We start from the raw sequence: 20518 nt of genomic DNA on the forward strand, positions 1-20518 counted from the left end.
CTGCCCCACAACCTCCGTGTCTCAAATAAATAAATAAATAAATAAATAAATAAATAAATAAATAAATAAAATCTTTTAAAAAATGCCATGAATCTATAGATCAGTAGCTGCCTGGGTCATGAGTGGGAGGTAAAAAAAAGGGGGGGCACAAGGAAACTTTGGGGGAAGACCTTTGAAAATGTGATGCTCAGTGAAAGAAGCCAGGCCTCAAAGGCCACCTATGGTAGGATTCCATCCATATGAAATATCCAGAACAGGTACATCTACAGAGAGTGGGTTATTAGGTGCTGGGAACTGGGGGAGGGGATGGGGAGAGAAGCCTAATGGGGGCAGGGTTTCTTTTGGGGGGGATGGAAAGTTCTTGGAATTAGACAGAGGGGATGGGTGTACAACACTGTCAATGTACTAAATGCCACTGAGTTGTCCACTTTATGTTTTCTTAAGATTTTACTTAATTTGACACAGAGAGAGCACAAGTAGGCAGAGTGGCAGAGGGAGAAGGAGAAGCAGACACCCCACTGAGCAGGGAGCCCAATGCAGGGCTCCATCCCAGGACCTCGGTTCCATGACCTTAGCTGTAGGCAGATGCTTAAGCGACTGAGCCATCCAACTCAGCACCCCTGAGTTGTTCACTTTAAACTGATTAATGGTTAATCTAACGTGAATTTATCCTCAATAAAAAAAAAGAGGAATGGCAAGAGTTATACAGATACACCCCTCCATCCTGCTCCCATCCTCACTTGCAGCCCCCACCCCAACCCTTCCCAGCCACCTGCTGCGGTCCACCCATCCCCTCCTCCTGAGCTCCCAAGAACCACCCCCCGACACACACACACACACACACACACACACACACACACACACACACTTTTAAAACTTGGACCATCTTGGGCAGCCCCGGTGGCGCAGCGGTTTGGCGCCGCCTGCAGCCTGGGGCGTGATCCTGGAGACCCGGGATCAAATCCCACGTCGGGCTCCCGGTGCATGGAGCCTGCTTCTCCCTCTGCCTGTGTCTCTGCCTCTCTCTCTCTCTGTGTCTCTATAAATAAATAAAATCTTTAAAAAAAAAAAAAAAAAAAAAAAAACTTGGACCATCTCTACAGTTTCCTGGAAGTGACTCATTGAGCTTGCTGCACAGGACAGCAGAGCGAGCCCTGCTCCAGGGAACTGAGGCAGCTGAAAACCCAGCCTGCTCAGAACGACAGACATTTGTACCTGTGACTGTCCCAGCATGCAGATGACAAAGCTGAACCTGAGAGCAAAGCCATGAGCCCACGGGTCATCAGCTGGCTCAAGGGGATGGGGAGTCCCCCAGCCCTGCCTGTCCTGTCCTCAGCTGATGCCCTCTGCCCCCTACGTGGAAGCTGGTCTGCAAGGATGGGACCATGATACAGGTCCTCCCGGTGTTCACATCCTTGTGTGGTCCCCGTGCATGTCTGGGCTGACCTGGGACTCCATGGGAGCAAGAGAATGCATCAGAAGTGATGCTGGCCCGGTTCCAGGCCGAAGCTTGAGGAGGCCTGGTGGCCTCAGCCCTACATTCCGAGGAGCCCTGAGCTGCTACGAAAGAGGTAAGGCTGTCCCGCTCGGGTGGCTACATGGAAAGGCCGCATAGAGGGGGAGCGGCCCAGCTGACCCGGCCATCCCAAGGCGTCGGACGTGGACATCCTAGACGGTGACGTCCAAGCAGCCTGGCCCCCAGAGAACAGCAGCCACCGTTCATGTGGAACAAAAGAGCTGCCAGCAAACATAAAAGAGAATACGCAGGGGTGTAGGGGTGGGGGTAGGAGTTTGCTCCACTGACAACAAGAATCCATGACACCCAAGAATGACCCAGAGCTCCGCTTAGGTGGCCTGTGACGAGTGGCCCCATACGCCCCGTCCACGCCCTCTGACGCACTGATGCTGACCATGCCTGCACACAAAAACCTACAAACAAGGAAATCCTACCCTGCACTAGGATGCCTTCCTATCAAGTGGACAAAGCCCATGGTTGCACTTCTGCAACCCTGGCTTCCGGGGGGCTGGTTGGGGTGCTGTGGGAAGATGTCGGACCCCAGGAGATGGGCCCCCACTGTCGCTGCAGCCCACCTCCCAAGCCTCCCCTCCTGCTGCCCCCGGCACTGCCTGACACAGCCCCCCATTCACTGCCCAAGGCCCAGACTCCAAAACCTCCCTCAACCACCTTCCCTGCACTGGGATGTGGGTGGGGCCCCAAAACCAAACTTCACCACCTCCAGGAAGCTCTCCCTGGTGCACCTGCTCATGCTACTCCTTTTTTTTTTTTTTTTTTTTTAAGATTTTATTTATTTATCCATGAGAGACACAAAGAAAGAGAGAGGCAGAGACACAGACAGAGGGAGAAGCAGGCTCCATGCAGGGAGCCCGACGTGGGACTTGATCCTGGGTCTTCAGGATCACGCCCTGGGCTGAAGGCGGCGCTAAACCACTGAGCCACCCGGGCTGCCCTGCTCATGCTACTCCTACCCAGCATCTCACCGTCAGGGACCAGCTCCCTGTCTGTCAGACGTGGGATCCTGGGTGCTCTCCTGAGTGCAGTGGGCTGCAATGGGCCCAGCTGGTGGCAGACACCCAGTCTGGCTCCAGGGACATCAGGAAGGTCACTGCCCTGCAAGCAGGCTCCAGGGGCAGGGGAGGGCCCTGGCTACTCTATTTGGAAATGGGGAAAATGAGGATCAGAGATAAAACTTGCCCCCAACATCCATCAGTCAGGGTGTGTATCATCTAGATTTTCTGTATTCCTGATGCTCTGGCATCTGTGGCCTCGCCGACCAGGCAGGGACCATCCCCCACACCTGGGCCTTGCCGACCAGGCAGGGACCGTCCCCCACACCTGGGCCTCGCCGACCAGGCAGGGACTGTCCCCCACACCTGGGCCTCGCCGACCAGGCAGGGACCGTCCCCCACACCTGGGCCTCGCTGACCAGGCAGGGACCATCCCCCACACCTGGGCCTCGCTGACCAGGCAGGGACCGTCCCCCACACCTGGGCCTCACTGACCAGGCAGGGACCGTCCCCCACACCTGGGCCTCGCTGACCAGGCAGGGACCGTCCCCCACACCTGGGGCCTCGCCGACCAGGCAGGGACCGTCCCCCACACCTGGGCCTTGCTGACCAGGGAGGGACCGTCCCCCACACCTAGGCCTTGCTGACCAGGCAGGGACCATCCCCCACACCTGGGCCTTGCTGACCAGGGAGGGACCATCCCCCACACCTGGGCCTCACCAGGAGGAACAGTCTGTCACGGAGTCAGCCAGTTCCTAGAGATGGCGAACAGCTCACCAGCGGAGCGCACATTTCACGTGCCAACCAATCAGTCCAGAGCCCATACCCCGAGTCAGTATCTCCCTGCCCTGAACACCCCAGGCCCAACTGGCAAACAGTGAGGGACGGTGCACTGTCACCTCCTGGCATCGAGCTCTGACCGCCAGCATGTCTCTGGAATAAACATTATCGCCAGCTCTAAGACCCAGCTCAGGGCAACACAGCCAGATAAGAAACCTGGCTCCCCGGCCATGAAGCTCCCTCTTCCAGAAAGCCCTGGGTAGCCTAGATAGTTGCCTGCCAGAGTGACCCCACTTCCGTCCTGCCCCAATTCCTCTTATGTTTTAGGTTCACCAGGAAAGGGTGAGCCCACGAAACCTGGGCAGCCCACCCTCGGGCCCTAACAAAGGCAGAGCCCCAGGTCCACACTGCCTCTCTCTCTCTCTCCTGTGATCTTGCTGTGTGGCCCACGAGGCTGCGTAAGCCCTCTGGGCAGGACTTGTGAGTCATAACCCTCGTTCCTCAAAGGTCTCAGGTCATCTTTGCTAAAGAGCATGCGGTGATTACAAGAACCACCAGGGCCGGCCCAGCCACAACACTGACACTGGCCGCGGACGGGAGAGGTCTGTGGGGGCCGGCCACGCAGAACACAGGCTCAGGCGGACGCCCCAGGCGTTCCCAGCCAGTGGCCTCGCTGTCAGCAGGTCGGCACCTATGGGACAGAGAGCACCTACCCCCACAGCCTGCTGGGATGATTCAAACCAGCCAATCCCAGGCCTGCTTACCCAACCTCGCCAGTCCCTTCCCACAGGAACCACAATAAAGGTTTTTGCCCACATTCTCCTCCCGCTCCCTATGCCTCCTGACCCTGGTGCTTCCTTCCCCCACGTGGCCCCATGTGGCATAGTGGGTCCCCGTCTTTGGGAACGGTCTTTTCTACAACAGTCTATAGCCACACAATAATAAAATCTCCATTTCAAAGCTGAGTGGAGCCCAGCCCGGGGATGCCCAGCAGAGGGAGGAAGAAGCCATGGTGGATGGCGGTCCCCCGGGAGGCACTGCCCGAGTTCTGCTCCTCTGCACACAGCCTGTGGGTAACTCAGGCCACCCGGCGGCCCCAGACGCCCCCCTCCTGCTCTGGGTCCCAGGAAGCCAGACGCAGAGTGGCCCAGGGAGCACCCAGGGCTGGGTCCCCGAGTCCCACCCTCTCAGGACACCCCGCCACAGAGGAGGGGCTGGCATAAAGGCCCCTGGCTGCCTGGGCAGAGGGAGACAGAGGCCCAGAGGCAGGCAGAGGATGTGAAGTGACTTTAATCCCCACCTTCACATGGGAGCAGCAGGAGTGTCTGAGCATGGGGCCAGCCCCTCAGTGCCAGGCCGCCTGCCTCTGCGGGGGGTCCCAGCACCCCCAGTGTCCAGGGCTGCAGCTGCAAGAGCTGAAGTCTGAGGTGCTGCACAGCCAGAAGGACCCACATCTGAGGGCTGAGGGGCCAGTGGCTGTGCGCTGCTGCCACCAATGGACATGTCCCTGTAGCGGCCGTGCTTAGGGCCCAGGAGCCGTCCGTGGTGGCACGAGCTCGTCCTCAGAGCAGCGAGGTCTTCCTCTCTGACAGCAGCAGAGACTCCTTCATGACCATGAGCAGCCCCAGCGGGTACAGGCGCCCCTGGGCACGGAGCCGGGACAAGACGAACAGGGAGATGGCAGCTACGCCGACGCTGAGCACCACTGTGGGGGGCAGACCGGTGGGAGTCAGCAAGAGCTTGCCGCACAGGGAAGGGCCATCTGCAGCCTGTCCCCTCCCCAAGCCCTTGCCCCCAGGGGGCTCCAAGCCCCAGGAGGACGGCCTGGCCATCTTACCTGCAGCTGCGATAACCCCACAAGCACTTCGGTTTCCAGCCTGGACTGAGTCCTGGTCCTCAACAGGGATGGCTGTGGCATTCCAGAGAGAGGTGACATCGTCTGGGGTCACAGAGGTCCCTATGGACGTGGCAGCCTTATCCTGGAGAGTCTCAGTTCCTGTAATAAGTCCAGGCTTTCAGCAGCTGGGGAGTGGGTGCTGCGGGCGTGGGTGAGGGGGGACAAACAGGTGTTCTGAAAACCCGGGGGACCCTGGGGCTCATCCTCCGCTGTCCCCACGGAGATGCAGGCACGGGTAGGTGCAAGTATCCACACCCTCAGCCTGGTCACCCACCGGAAGGTGTCAGGCATCCTTATCTAACGACCAGCCCTCCCCACCCCTACAGACACGCCAAGGTCCCGTGGCACATACCACAGCCAAGCTCGTCACTGGAGCCGGGACAGTCGCCGTGGCCGTCGCAGAGCCAGGTGTGTGGGATGCAGGCACCGCCTCGCAGGCAGCGGAGCTCGCCCGCCGGGCAGGGCTGGTAACTGCAGTTGTAAACGTTGTCCACGATGCCATCTCGGCAGTCATCGATGTTGTCACAAGGGCAGGGGCTGCCAGTGACTGGCAGGCACTCTCCGTCCTGGGCACAAGGCTTGATCCCTGGAGTACAAGGTCAGTCAGGTCGCAGATACCTACCCACCAGTGCTGGGCTATGCCCCTCCACCCGGCCCCCTCGTAAGCCTGCCTTCTAGGAACAGGTGACCCTAGAAAATCCGGCCATCCCTAGAGGCTTCCACTTGTTAGCTCCACCTTCCACGGACTGGCCTCGCTGCAAGCCCCTCATCCCAAGGCCCCACTCAGTGGGTTCCCAGTAAACCCACCTCTTCTCACACCTGACACCCTGTAAACCCTGCCCACCCTCAGGCCCCGCCCCACTATCCCCACCCCACCCCCAAGCTACACTCCTCCCCACACACTCAGCCTCCCCACGGCCCCAGGTGCTCGGCCACTCACTGCACTCATCCTCATCGCTGCCGTCGGGGCAGTCCTCGTCACCGTCGCAGCGCAGGGTGAGGGGCACACAGAAGCCACTGGTGCGGCACTGGAAGCTGGCAGGTGGGCACGAGCCTGCAAGATGCACAAGAGTGAGATCCGGGCCCCCTCCCCCCAGGGGCACAGTGCCAACAGACTGCGACCACCGACCACCACCGACCACCACCAGAGGCAGGCCGGGTCCCAGGGCGCTGGATCGACACTGGTGGCCACCAATTTGCTGAGGACCTACTGCGCTGGAGGCTTGGAGGGCAGGTGCAACTGCCATCCCCATGCTGCAGAAGCCACCGAGGAGGGAGGCAAGGCCCAGGGCTGTGGAGCTGGTGGCAGCTTCGTTTGGAACCCAGGTCTCACTGATCCTGGAGTTTTTACCCGGCTCCAGCCTGGATGGTCTCCCCAAGATCGGCGGTTAGACAGACTGGGGTAGGGGCCATCTCTGAAACTGCCCTGGACGGGGTCCATGGTGAGGGTCAGCTGGGCCCACTATAACCCACCTGCTTCGCCAAGGGGAAACTGAGGCTCCGGGCAGCGGACCTGCTGAGTTACCAAGGCTTGTCCACTCACTTCCTAAACTCCTCCCAGATCCGACCACTGTCCCCATCCTGAATGTGCCACCTCCTCACCAGGCCCCACCCCCATCTCCAGCCTCAGAGTCACATCATTCAGTCACTGGCCCTTGCCTCCCCTCTGCTCAGAATCCTGCCCTGGTCCCCTGAGCCTCTCATACCAAATCCCTACTTTGTCTATGTGGCCACAAGGCCTGGCCCAGCCCTGTGGCAAACCCTTCCGCGACCTCACCTCCTCCCTCCTTCTTCCTCTTCATCCGGATCCCTCTGTCCTGGCCTCCCCACTGTTCTCCAAGAGGCTTGGCTTGTTTCTGCCCCAGGGCCTTTGCCTGAGCTGGTCCTTGGCCCAGTGCTCCCTCCTCCCCTCACTCTGCAACTGGTGATTCCTCCTCAGTTTTCAGATCTCAGCTTTCTTCTCGGAAGGGGTCTCATGCACCTCTCAGAGACGCCTAAAGCTCCACCTTCCACTTACAACAACGCTCCTCAAACTGGTATCCACACAGACCGGACACTGCGCGATCAGGGCTGGGACCTCGTGACCCCAAGCCCAGGGTGGTACAGACACAAGTCACACAAGGGTCCAGGCTGTGTCCTGATAAGATCTGAGCCTTCCTGGACCCCAGGAGATGAGGTTTAGGCTACATGCTGATGGGGAGGAGCACAGAAGGGCCTAGAACCTGGGCTGGCAGGAGGGAGTCTGATGGACAGAGGGAAGGAATGGCTTTTAAGGCTCTCCTCCTGGGGGCGGGGAGGGGGGGGCACGTGGCCTGGACCCAACCTAGTGGCCCTCCATTCCATCCTGGTCCTCTTGCCACCTCCACCTTTACTCAGAGGCCTGAGGCTCCAAACCCCCTTCTCCCCACAGCCAGCACCCTCCATGGGCCTCTAGGCTCAATGAGACCTGTGGCCCACACGGTCCCTGAGCTTTTGAAGCCAGGAAGAGCTGCGGCCAACCTGGATCTGGCTTCCTTCCCTGCCCGCGGGGGTCTGGCGGTCTGGGCGCAGCTTCCTCTCCAGGCCTAGCCACTCCCGGCCCTGCCAACATCACACCTCCCTCCCTGGAGTGTACGCTCTTCCTGAAAGTGGGAGCAGAGCACAGCAGACCAGGCCTCACAGGGCTGGGGGGTCAGACAGGAGCTGAAGCGACCAGTGCCTTTCCCTCCCAGCCTCAGTTCCCTCCCCCGTACGAGGAGCACACCAAGAGTCCCTCCCTCAGTGTCCTGAGGACAGAGCCCACTTGTAGACTCTGGTCCTTGGTTAGTGAGTCCTGCCTCCTTAAAGGGCCCAGGAACATTCAGCCTGCGGAGGTGCAAGGGGTGAGGCAGGAGCCCAGGTAAGGGGGCATCATGCAGGAAAGGGGCAAGTGAGTGAACCTGAGCTCAGAGCTGAGAGCCCGGGTCACCTGTGCCTACAGAGGTCGCTCTACCCCGCCCGGCTGCCTCTGGGAACCCCGGAGCGGGCCTCCAAGATCATTAAGCCCAGGGGCAGGTGCCCAAGGGCGGAGTCCCCGGGAGCGAGGGAAGCCTTTCATCCTCCGAGGCCAGCGGAGGGAGGCGCGGAGGCCGGAGGCGCGGAGACGGGGAGGGCGGGGGCTGGTCGCCCAGAACACTGGGCCGTACCGGGTCCGGGGCGAGCGAGGGCTCGGGAGGCAGCTGCTGCCGGAGGCGCCGGGCGGCCGGCCCTGCAGCTAGAGGTCGGACGCCGGGAGCCCACCACGCGCCTCCCGCCCGCGCCGGGGGAAGGGCTCCCGCAAAGCTGAGCCGCGGCGCGGGGCCGGCAGGCGCAAGCGGCACCCCGCGGCGCCCGGGTCCCCACCAGGCGCCCCGCACGCGCGAGCCCCGGGCCACGTGCCGGGGGAGTGTCCGGGACGGCCCGGCCGCACAGCCAATGGCGAGGGCCGCCGGCGCGGGGCGGGGCGCGGCCGCCCGAGGGGCGCGCGGGGCGCCGGAGCTCACTCACCCGGGGCCTGGGCCAGGAGCCGGAGCGGGACCGGCGTCGGGGCGGCCTCCAGGCCCAGCCCGAAGCCGAGCAGCAGCCGCAGCGCCAGGCCCAGGGCCGCGGGCCGCCGCACTCCGCCCCGCGCCATGCCTCCGCCGCCGCCGCGCCGCCCCCGCCAGGGCTCGGACCACGCGCCCGGGGCCTCGCTTTTATGCCCCCGCGCACGCGCGCTGCGGCCGGGGCGGAGCCCCAGCCCCGAGGAGCGGCGGCGCCCGCGGCCAAGGGTACCGTAAACGTCCGAATACGAGGGGACCCGCAATTTCAGGCTCTACCCGCTTTCTCCGGGGACCGGGAACATCGAAAGGTGTTGGGCCCATTTGAAGGTAGGGACTATGGGGACGTAAGCGAACTGGTCGGTGTCTACGTACAACATCGGATGTGTCGCATGCGTCCCGCAGCAAGTGCGCTCGTCGAATCGTCATATTTAATACGGCGCCCACTCCCCTCAGGCACGCCCCAGCCTCTCCCGCCTCCAGCTTCTCCAATGCCCCGGGGCTCTCCGCTTCGCTAACTTTGATTTAGGGTCTCGATGACCCACTAGAGCGTCCGCTGCAGGACCGCAATGCTGTGGTGTTCGTTGCATCCCCCGTGCCTAAGCACAGCGTCTGCCACAGTAGTAGGCTCTTAAACATTTAGGGAATGAACGAACGAGACACGTCCAGACCTCCCTGGCTTCCATCAAGGTCCTGTCCCTCGCACCTGGAGGCGCTCACCCCCGCCCACTGCCCCATTTAGTCCTCCTCACCGGGATAGGATTCTTCTCAAGATAGCAAAGGTCCCCTGTGGGCTTTCCCTTCGCGTGCTCAAGCAGTAGGCACGTAAATTACACATGTCCCGCAGGCTTTCTGTCCAATCAGCTGCTCTGTTTTCTTGAGACTAAGTATTTATCTATAGCTCTGCCTTCAGAAGAAGCAACCGGTCTGTCGGCCAGCACAACCCCAGGCGTGTTGGTTCTTTAGTGTTGACAGGCGCGCAAGGATCTATCACCCCGTTTCCCAGGTAGCAACGCTACAGCATCCAGATTTTTCCCACAAGGGGCTCTGTTTGCAGATTGTTGGCATGTTTCGCGATTTGAAAATGTTGAAAGTTACACCTGCTTTTTGAGTGTGTATATATTGTGTGTGTGTTGGGTTTTATTGCTGTTGTTTCAGAATCTCCCAGATTCCCAGGGGAAATGGGTAAGAGGTAAAGGTGTACAGGTGCAGAGGCAGGTGGAAAGGTGACAAACAGGACCCGGCATGCATGGGTGGGGAGCATCCCATCTTTGAGGCTCAAAGGTCTCTGAGGTGCAGGGAGAAAAGTTGAAGAAGCCATTGATTTGTAGTAGTTAGGCAGAGTCATCAGCAGCCAGGTTCACACCAGATTTCGGGGAGCTGGCGAGGGTTTCCAGTGCTCCCATTCCTGTTCTGTCCCAAGGTTGTGGCAACACCAATGACCTCACAGGATTGCTCCACCAAGGAGCAGAGATCCTGAAAGCATTCAGAACAGGGCATAGCACACAGAAAAGCTCAGCTGTCAGACCTCTTTCCCTTGTGAAATTTCAAGTCTGGGTCTTAAAATTATTCAGAAACCTTCAATGGCATATCTTGTCTGCATCTGTGGAAGCCCTCAGGGCTGCCTTCCTGGTGACCTCAGGACACCCTGCACAGACTTCCTTTCCCTCCCTATCTCCTTTCTGAATCTGACTCATCCTTTGCTCCAACTAGAGTCGCAACTCCTCCAGAAAGCCTGGCCCGGAAGCTTCAACCCAGGGTTTTCCCCACTGATGAGGTTTTAGCATTGATACCACCCACTCTGGGGCTCCATTATACATCTGGGTCTGGGACCCTTTCCTGCCTTGCTCTGTGCTCTGGAGAACACCCTGATTTTCACACACCTCATCTTCACCTACTGCAAGTCTGTGGGGTTCTTCCATAGGGCAGCCATGGCACACCCCTACTTGAGGTTACTGCATGGCTCCCCATTGCTCCTGCAGCCAGACTTGGGCTGCTTCTTTTCTGGCTTTCACTCAAATGTTCATTCCTCCACAAGGAACAGCCCCTTCCTCTCCTGGGCTGACTCCACCTCACTCTCAGGCCCATGCAGAAAGGTTTCTGGCTCAGGGAGGCTTTTCCTCACCTGTCCCAGATGAGCCTTCCCTGTGAGCTGCCCTGCTGTCTTGTCATCCCCACCAAGCTGCAGGGTGCTCGAGGTCAGATAGGGGTGGCAGTGGAAGGGTACTGGCCCATGTCCACATGAAAAACAGCTATGGGGATTTGAGAAATCTAAGGGAGCAGTTTGTGTTCAGCCTCACTGTCCTTCACAGTCAGGGCCCCCCAAACACCCACAGGTCCTGGAGCCCACCCTACTGCTCTCAGAGAAGGGTTGGTGACAACACTGGACCTCATGTCATCAGACTCCGCGCCCAGTGAGTGTGGCACTCTGAAGCGCAAGAAGCACTATCCCTCCCCTGCTCAAGTGCTGACAGTTAAGAGATTCAGCACCAGCTTCACCAGGAAATCCAGGTAAGTCATACGTTAAAAACAGAAGTAATACTGGAGAGCTAGGTGTATTTGTCATAATTAAGTCATGGTCTCCCGGAAGGAATACGAGGAGGGGAAGCACCCAGATGGCCCTGAGGGCCTGGCCAGGTGCCCCCAGGGTGCAGTCACAGGTAAGGCTGGTCCTTGGACAGCTCCCACCTCTTTATTGGAGGAGCTGGCGACACGGCCTTCTTCTCAGTGGCAGCTGCAGCAGGGCTAGAAGGGGAAACAGATGTTGGTTAGGGCCCAGTCTCCCAAGACCAGCATAGAGGAACTTGAGGGAGCCCACACCTGTACCCACCAAGAACATGTCTGCTGAGACTGTGGGTCTGTGGGCCAGAGTGAGGGTGTTTCAGAGTCCCTAAACTCCTTGCTGGGGGCTGACCAGCCCCCTTCCTGCCCAAGCCCCCATGTGAACCTCCAGCCTGCCTGGCTCCTGAGCTCAAAGCCAGCCATAAATATATAAATAGCTGGGCTTTTCCTCTAGCACCCCTTCTCACCTGTGGCCCCAGGTGGACAAGTACTCCATTCCTGTTGCCCCCTAACAGGATACTGACAGAAGGGCCGAGCAATCAGGTGATGTGTGCCCACTGCTCTTTCCTCCCTTGGGTGCTGAGCACTTGCAACATGGCAAGCACTGTACATGCCCCAGAACCCTGCTAAAACCAGGCCTCAGTCTAATGAGGCTGACAGTCGAGTAAAATTGACAAATACACCACTTGGGGTGCCTGGGTGGCTCAGTCAGTTAAGCGTCTGACTTTTAGTTTTGGTTCAGGTCATGATCTCAGGGTCCAGATAGCAGGGAGTCGGCTTCCTCTCTCTCCCTGTCTGCCCCTCCCCCTGCTTGTGCGTGCATGCATGCATGCACAAGCTCTCTCTAAAATAAATAAACAAGTCAAGAAAGGAAAGGAAAGGAAAGGAAAGGAAAGGAAAGGAAAGGAAAGGAAAGGAAAGGAAAGGAAAGGAAAGGAAAGGAAAGGAAAGGAAAGGAAAGGAAAGGAAGGAGGAAGAAAGAAAGAAAGAGAGAAAGAGAGAAAGAGAGAAAGAAAGAAAAAGGAAGAAAGGAAGAAAGGAAGAAAGAAAGGAAGGAAGGAAGGAAGGAAGGAAGGAAGGAAGGAAGGAAGAAAGAAAGAAAGAAAGAAAGAAAGAAAGAAAGAAAGAAAGAAAGAAAGAAAGAAGAAAGAAAAAAGAAAAAAAGAAAGAAAAAGAAAGAAAGAAAGAAAGAAAGAAAGAAAGAAAGAAAGAAAGAAAGAAAGAAAGAAAGAAAAAGGAAGAAAGAAAGAAAGAAAGAAGAGAAAAGAAAGAAAGAAAAGAAAGAAAGACAAGACACCGTTTGGCCCAGAGTGAGCCCCAAGGAGAGACACTGTGGCAACAAATCCAAGGCAAATGCCTCCTGAGACACCTAAGCCCTGGGCACCTAGGGCCAGAGACGCTTGCACACACAGTAAGCAAAAAGGGAGAAGAGGCAGGCGGACAGGCTCTCCCTGTGGAAGAGACTCCCAGGAGCAGAGGCTCCAGGGCTTCCCATCATTCCAGGAGTCTGAAGGAGCAGCCTCCCTAGGAAATGCAGGCATCCCAGGGGCAAGTGACGGGGTCTGGGGGAACTGGGTAGTGTGCCATAGTCTGGTGCTGGACTCTGGAGAATTAGAAGGTCACAAGGACACGATACCGACCATTCACTGAGTTCTAAACTATACAGCAGGCCTGGCCTGGCCCTGTCACCTTACGGATTTTGTCATACTGCAAGCCCACCATCCCTGTTTTACAGATGAAGAAACTGAGGCTTGAGAAGGCTGAAACAACTGGCTGCAGACCACACAACGAACTGGCTGCAGAGCCCAGACTCCACTGGGGTCTGAGCAAACTGGTTTGAAATCCTGCCTTTGCTACCCACTGGCTGTGTGACTCAGGCATGTCAGGTGGCCTCTCGGTGACTCGATTTCCTCTTCTGCAACAGGGGCCATCACTGCCTAACTCGTGGAGTAACTAGTAGGCAGGCACGGTGTTGACTCCGTTCTAAAACCTTATAAAGATTAATTATGAAGATTAACCTTCATAACAACTCTGGTCTAGACTAAATGTTTGGTCTCTCCCAAATTCTTGGGTTGAAATCACAACCCTGGGTAGCCCGAGTGGCTCAGCGGTTTAGCGCCGCCTTCAGCCCAGGGCCTGATCCTTGAGACCCAGGATTGAGTCCCACGTCAGGCTCCCTGCATGGAGTCTGCTTCTCCCTCTGCCTGTGTCTCTGCCTCTCTCTCTTTCTCTCTGTTTCTCATGAATAAATAAATAAAACCTTTAAAAAAAAAAAAAAGAAATTTGGGGGTATTTGGGGGTACAGAACTTGGAAGGTGATTAGGTCGTAAGAAAGAAGCCCTCATGAATGGGGTTAGTGCCCTTTTAAGAAACCCTAGACACTCCTTCCTCCATGTGAGGATATAGCATGAAAATGTCATCTGTGAACCAAGAAGAGAGCCCTCACCAGACATGGAATCTGCTAGCACCTGAATCCTGGACTTCCCAGCCTCCAGAACTGTCAGAAGTAAGTTTCTGCTGTTTATAAGCAACTGCAGTCTACGATATTGTCATAGCAGTCAAGTGGATTGAGATAAACTCCCTAAAGTAGATACTGTTATCATCCCCATTTACATAAGAGATAGCAGGGATGCCCGGGTGGCTCAGTGGCTGAGTGTCTGCCTTTGGCTCAGGTCATAATCCTGGGGTCCTGGGATTAAGTACTGTATCAGGTTCCCCATGGGCAGCCTGCTTCTCCTTCTACCTCTCTCTGTGTGTCTCTCATGAATAAATAAATAAAATATTTATATAAAAAAAGGCACCTGAGGCCAGGGACCAAACTGGGTTTTAAGGGGTCTGAAGATTTATACAATTTTTTCTTTAGGACACCTGGCTGGCGCCAGTGGAGCATCTGACCATCTGACTCTTTTTTTTTTTTTTTTTTAATTTTTTTTTTTTAATTTATTTATGATAGTCACAGAGAGAGAGAGAGAGAGAGAGAGAGAGAGAGGCAGAGACACAGGCAGAGGGAGAAGCAGGCTCCATGCACCGGGAGCCCGATGTGGGATTCGATCCCGGGTCTCCAGGATCGCGCCCTGGGCCAAAGGCAGGCGCCAAACCGCTGCGCCACCCAGGGATCCCTGACCATCTGACTCTTGATCTCGGGGTCATGAGTTCAAGCCCCATGTTAGGCATGGGGCCTACTTAAAAAAAAAAAATACAATTCTCTCTTTAAGACCACAAAGAAAATGCAGGGTGTGTGTTTGTGTACATACATACATACATACAAACATTAAGGAATACTCTTCAGCCATAAAAAAGAAAGAAATCCTCCATTTGCAACATATATGGACCCTAAGAATACTACAGTAAGTGAAATAAATCAGAGACAAATACCGTAGGATCTCACTGAGGTGCAGAATCTAAAAAAAAAAAAAAAAAAAAAAAAAACAAAGCAGGATCCCTGGGTGGCTCAGCAGTTTAGCGCCTGCCGTCGGTCCAGGGTATGATCCTGGAGTCCTGGGATCAAGTCCCGCATTGGGCTCCCTGCATGGAGCCTGTTTCTCCCTCTGCCTGTGTCTCTGCCTCTCTGTGTCTCTCATGAATAAATACAATCTTTAAAAAAAAATGCAAAAAAAACCAAACTCATAGATAACAGAGAAGAGACTGATGGTCACCAGAGGCAGGAGCCAGGTGGGGGGGTAGGTGAAATGAGTGAAGAGGGCCAAAAGGTACAAACTTCCAATTATAAAATAAATAAGTCCTGGGGATGTAACGCATAGCATGGTGGCTGTAGTTAATAATACTATATTGTATATTTAAAAGTTGCTAAGAGGGGCCCCTGGGTGGCTCAGTGGTTGAGCATCTGCCTTTGGCTCAGGTCATGATCCTGGGATCCTGGGATCGAGTCCCGTATTGGGCTCCCTAAAGGGGGCCTGCTTCTCCTTCTGCCTGTGTCTCTGCCTCTCTCTGTGTGTCTCTCATGAATAAATAAATAAAATCTTTAAAAAATAAAAATAAAATAAAAGTTGCTAAGGAGTACATCTTAAAAGTTCTCATCACAAGAAAAAAAACGTGACTCTGTGTGTGGTGATGGATGCTAAGTAAACTTACTGTGGTGATCATTTTACAAGGTACACAAACATCAAATCTTTACATAGTAGTATGCCCGAAACTCACATAATTGTTATATGTCAATTATGCCCTGATTTTTAAAAAAGTACAAAATTACAAAAACACCACCTGCACTTCTCCTGGAGCCCTTGAAGCTTCATTTGCAGGAAACATACCCTGGCTGAGCCCCAAACCCTATCCTGGGGTGGGCGGGGATTAAGAGTTCTCCTTCGAAGAAAAGCCCCCGCAGGGCAGTTCCTGACATAGTTGATATTCAAAAATGGGGCCCTGAAAAGTACAAGGAAGAGAAAGGGCTGGTTTCACGCCAGGATGTCCTCACCTCTCTGCAGGCTTGCCTGGCGCCAATACCTTCTTCGAGGACATGATGACTGAAGGCGGCACAGCTTCCCGGCGGCCATCGCGAGTGCAGTAGTAGTTGCTGGAGAGCTTGTGGCTGGGGCCCACAGGGAGCTTGGGAGGAGGCTGAGTTCTGAGGGGAAAGAACATCAGCATTAAAGCTAACAGAGGGATCCCTGGGTGGCGCAGCGGTTTAGCGCCTGCCTTTGGCCCAGGGCACGATCCTGGAGACCCGGGATCGAATCCCACATCGGGCTCCCGGTGCATGGAGCCTGCTTCTCCCTCTGCCTGTGTCTCTGCCTCTCTCTCTCTCTCTGTGTGACTATCATAAATGAATAAAAATTTAAAAAAAAAAAAAAAAAAAAAAAAAAAGCTAACAGAAAGTCACTTTTTAAAAAGGATTTTATTTATTTGAGAGAGAGCACACGTGCATGTGCATACACGCACCAGGAGGGAGGCAGAGAGAGGGGGAAAGAGTCTTAAGAAGACTGCGCTGCACTGTGATGGACACAGCACCCCACATGAGGCTTGACCTCACAACCCCAAGATCATGACCCACCTGAGCAGAAACCAAGAGTCAGACGCTTAACCAATGAAGCCACCTAAGTCTCCTGATAGAAAGTCACTGCTGGCTGGGCTGGCATGGGCCTGTCACTTCAGTCACTGGGCGGCGGGCTAGGGGAATCCCTTGGTGCTCTGTCATGGGTGTATGGCTAGGGAGGATCTGAGGCCCTGAAGCAGGTAGCAGTCTCTGTTTTGATGTGAAAGTGCTGGAAGGCAAGGCCTAAATATACTCCAAATGTGACCGGTATGGAAGACCTTTTCTGAGGCTTCTCAAGGAAGGGGGCAGCCCAGACTGGACACATGTGGAGGCCAAGAAAAATTAAGGTCATTCCACCTCAAGTTTAGCATTAGCACAAGTACAGCCATCTTAGGTCCCTGGGAATAAGAGCTGAACTTTACAAGAAAAACTGCAGAATGTCCTAGGCAGGGAATCCCATATTGGAAAGACAATAAAGCTCAGAATGCCCCCAACAGAGAATCCCATATCAGATCTTAAGAAACTCCCCCACCCTTTCCCCCATATTGGAATGGAAAAAATTCCTCCACCCCTTCTGAAGATCCCCTAGACCAACCCATAAAAAACCCAGCTGTAACCCACTTTGGGGTCCAAGTCCCTGCTCCGCTGTGTCGGGTATACTTGGACCCAAGCTCGAGCTTGTAAATAAACCCTCGTGTGTTTGCATCAGTGTCGGCTCCTTGGTGGTTTTTCGGATTCGCAATCATGGGCACACCACACACAGGTCTGTTCCCACCCCACTGTGGCCCAAAGCTTGCATCTGGCCTCACTTCTACCTGCAGGAGCTCCAGAAATGAAGAGGCCAGGGCCTGAGACTCTGCCCACCTCATACACAGTAGTCTCAGTGTATAAACACTTGGGCAACAGCTCCAGACTTAACTTATTCTGAGGGTCTTTGTTCCAAAGGCCAGGCTACAGAACTTCTGGGTTTCTAGTTATCTCAGGAACTCTCTGAAGAACCCTGCTGGGATCAAGGCTTATTACTCAAAGAGCACATAGTCCTCTGAGGTCTCTGCATTTCCTGCCACCTCCCAGTCACCAAAGCTATAAGCAGAGCTGGGGTGGAGGTGGGGGTGGGTGAGTGAATAGAGAGCTCTGTCCTAAGTTGGGCTAAAATCTGGGGTGTATTTACAAAGAAGCCAGAAGCTTAAAATGGAAACGCTAACCTCAAAACAAAAGAGAAGCCTCTCTGGAAAACATAGCAGAGAAGAAAGGCAGAAAAAAATAGGAGAAATCATAAAATCACTGGGTTTTCATTGAAGCAGGTTTTAAAATAACTTGTTTGGTACCTGTTTCGCCAGAACTTAAGTTTTTCTTAAAACAAGTGATAGCCATTGTATGAAAAAAAAAAAAAGAAAGAAAGAAAGAAAAACACATAAAAATATAATTTAAAAATTTAATATTAAAAGCAGTATCCTGGGGCAACTGAGTGGCTCAGTCAGTAAAGCATCTGGCTCTTGGTTTCGGCTCAGGTCATGAGCTCAGGGTCATGAGATCGAGCCCCACATCATGCTGTGCATTTAGCGTGGTCTGCTTGAGATGCTCTTTCTCCTCCCTCTGTCCTTCCCTGACCCCCTTCACACACACACCTGCACTCTCTCCCTCACTCTAAATAAATAATAAGATAGAGGGGATCCCTGGGTGGCTCACTGGTTTAGCGCCTGCCTTTGGCCCAGGGTGCGATCCTGGAGTCCCCGGATTGAGTCCCACATCAGGCTCCAGGCATGGAGCCTGCTTTACCCTCCTCCTGTGTCTCTGCCTCTCTCTCTCTCTCTCTCTCTCTCTCTCTCTCGATCATAAATAAATAAATAGGGATCCCTGGGTGGCGCAGCGGTTTAGCGCCTGCCTTTGGCCCAGGGCGCGATCCTGGAGACCTGGGATCGAATCCCACGTCGGGCTCCCGGTGCATATGGAGCCTGCTTCTCCCTCTGCCTGTGTCTCTGCCTCTCTCTCTCTGTCTCTGAGGCTATCATAAATAAATAAAAATTAAAAATAAATAAATAAATAAACATTTTAAAATAATAATAAGATAGATACATAGATGATAGATAGATAGATAGATAGATAGATAGATAGATAGATAGATAAAAGCAACATCCTGGGGCACCTGGTTGACTCAGTGGAGCCTGTGACTCTTGATCTCCAGGTTGCAAGGTCAAGCCCCACATTGCATATAGATTACTTAAAAATAAAATCTTAAAAAAAATGTTTAGATAAGCACACTTTTAAAATTTTATTTATTAGAGAAAAAGAGAGCTCACAAGCAGGGGGGAGTAGAGGGAGAAGCCAACTCCCCGCTGAGCAAGGAGCCAAACGCAGGACTCAATCCCAGGACCCCGGGGATCATGACCTGAGTGGAAGGCAGACGCTTAACCGACTGAGCCACCCAGGCACCCAAAAATAAAATCTTAAAAAAAAAAAAAAAAAAAAAAAAAGGAAAAGGGAATATCCTGAGACCCTCCCCCCAGTGGGCGTGGCCATAGCTTCCCACCACCCCAGCTGAAAGGTAAGAACCAGTGCGCAATGGACACACATGAATCACTAGGGGGCGCCGCCACCCTAAGGACGGTGGAAATTTTATAAAACCGTTTCCTTAACTGGCCCATCAACTACCCAACATAGAAAACAATTTAAAATTTCTGATGTTTACAATGCGTTACAACGTGTAGGTATTCACATAAATTTGGTTATTCAAACGCTACTTGTCTCCCTCTGGTGCTGATCCTCAATGGCTGCCTTACCTCTGACTTCCAATATACTGCTCTCTCTTCTTTCCTCAATGTTCCGGCCACACTGGCCTCCCTATTTCTGGTTCTGTCGGCCTCAAAAGCCTTGGTGCGTACTGTTCCCTCTATCCAGAATGTTCTTTCAAGAATTACCCTTTGGCTCCTGCTTATTATTCAGGTGACTCAAATGTCAATGCCAGGAAGAAAAACAAAAAACAAAAACAAAAAAAAACTTTCCTGACCACATGACCTGAGTAACCCTCCAGCTTACTTAATTCATTTTGCCTTCAGAGCATTCCAGAATGCTTTTAACCTGTTGCATTCATTTCCCTACTATGTTTTTCTCCTCCTAGAACTTGAACTCCGTGATAGGAATGAGGGAAGGGGCTTGTAAATATTGAGTAATTTTTGCACATAAGTGAGTTTGGACTCAAGATACTCCTGGGCTTAAACCCCAGCTGTTACTTCGTAGCTTCTGAGTGACTTTAAGCAAACGATTCTCTCTCTGAACCTCCAGTGTGTGCGTGTGTGTGTGTGTGTGTGTGTGTGTTTTCACCTGCAGCTTGGGGATGAGAACACCAACTGGCAGGGCCACACACTGAGGACTGCACAGCTACATGATCCCCACAATGAATTCATGTGCAACCTGACTGTTCCAAGAGCAGCTGGCTCTGGGTACAGGAAAAGGTAAAAGCAAACCTCGGCTTCCACAACCTGCCGGGGACCGGAGGCAAGCTTCCGGCCCAGCGCACTAAAGGTCTTAAAAGAATACGAATTTTGTTCTTGATGCAAGAATAACAGGACAAGGCCGGAGTGTGGGCAGCGAGCGGGGCTTCCTCACCGCTTGGCGATCTCCTGGTAGCGCAGCTGCAACTTCGCCTGCAAATCGTGCTGTGGGAGGAGAGGAAGGAGGTCAACCCTCAGGGCACCCCAGGAGAGGAGAGGAGAGGAGAGGGCGAGGGAACAGGGCCATCCCGGAAGGGGGGGTGGGGCAGAAGGGAAGGTCGGAGATGGGCAGTCCAGTACAGGAAGAGGAAAACTAGGGCCAGGGCCACAAGGTACAGGGCTAAGAAGGTCCTGACAACTAGGCAGATCTCAGGCCAGAATGGGTCGAGGGCCGGGGCGGAGGTGGGTGCGTCGGCTGAAGGAGTCACGAGTTGGGGGTCCCCGGCTGAGACACGGGTTCCAGCCTAGGGGGACCTCGGCACTCAAAGCCTCAGGCCCAAGGGTGCACGAGGTAGGGGACTAGCGGCAGCGGGTCGAAGGCGCACGGAGCCCACAGCCCCCGCCCCCGGTACGGCCCTTTCCTCCCCGCGCACCCCGGATGCCCAGTTCCGCAGGAGCCGGATAACGCGAGTGGCGGACGCCATCTTCCGTTTGCGCTGAAGGGCGCCGATGACGTCCTACCGCGGGGGATGTTGGGAAGAACGTTCATGGTCTCGCGAGAGCGGGGGAGGGGGCG

The 20518-nt window shown here is 54.6% G+C and overlaps 3 protein-coding genes and 1 long non-coding RNA gene across 13 annotated transcripts in view; 2 read left to right on the top strand and 2 right to left on the bottom strand.

Moving 5' to 3' along the window:
• HNRNPM (heterogeneous nuclear ribonucleoprotein M) overlaps window positions 1-20518 on the top strand; it is a 277288-nt gene that overhangs the window by 124433 nt on the left and 132337 nt on the right. The gene's annotated exons all lie outside the window — the stretch shown is intronic.
• LOC140610942 (uncharacterized) lies at window positions 1144-4126 on the top strand. Its single transcript, XR_012012371.1, has 2 exons — window positions 1144-1571; window positions 2300-4126. It is a non-coding gene; the product is annotated as an uncharacterized lncRNA (long non-coding RNA).
• On the bottom strand, window positions 4579-8864 carry CD320 (CD320 molecule). 3 transcript variants are annotated; one of them, XM_072787511.1, is made up of 5 exons: window positions 8708-8864; window positions 6144-6257; window positions 5556-5789; window positions 5144-5302; window positions 4579-5011 (listed from the first exon to the last, which is right to left on the bottom strand). In XM_072787511.1, exons 1-5 carry the CDS (start codon window positions 8832-8834, stop codon window positions 4869-4871), a joined length of 777 nt encoding a protein of 258 aa, XP_072643612.1. In that variant the 5' UTR covers window positions 8835-8864; the 3' UTR covers window positions 4579-4868. The 3 variants fall into 3 exon arrangements, with proteins under 3 accessions (XP_072643612.1, XP_072643613.1, XP_072643614.1); XM_072787512.1 differs by lacking the exon at window positions 8708-8864 and adding an exon at window positions 7703-8266; XM_072787513.1 differs by lacking the exon at window positions 8708-8864 and adding an exon at window positions 6981-7453.
• On the bottom strand, window positions 11276-20515 carry NDUFA7 (NADH:ubiquinone oxidoreductase subunit A7). Its single transcript, XM_072787514.1, has 4 exons — window positions 20376-20515; window positions 19898-19947; window positions 15734-15883; window positions 11276-11484 (listed from the first exon to the last, which is right to left on the bottom strand). Exons 1-4 carry the CDS (start codon window positions 20424-20426, stop codon window positions 11394-11396), a joined length of 342 nt encoding a protein of 113 aa, XP_072643615.1. The 5' UTR covers window positions 20427-20515; the 3' UTR covers window positions 11276-11393.

This window comes from Canis lupus, chromosome 19 (genome assembly GCF_048164855.1).
Source record: "Canis lupus baileyi chromosome 19, mCanLup2.hap1, whole genome shotgun sequence".
NCBI classification, from domain to species: Eukaryota; Metazoa; Chordata; class Mammalia; order Carnivora; family Canidae; genus Canis; species Canis lupus.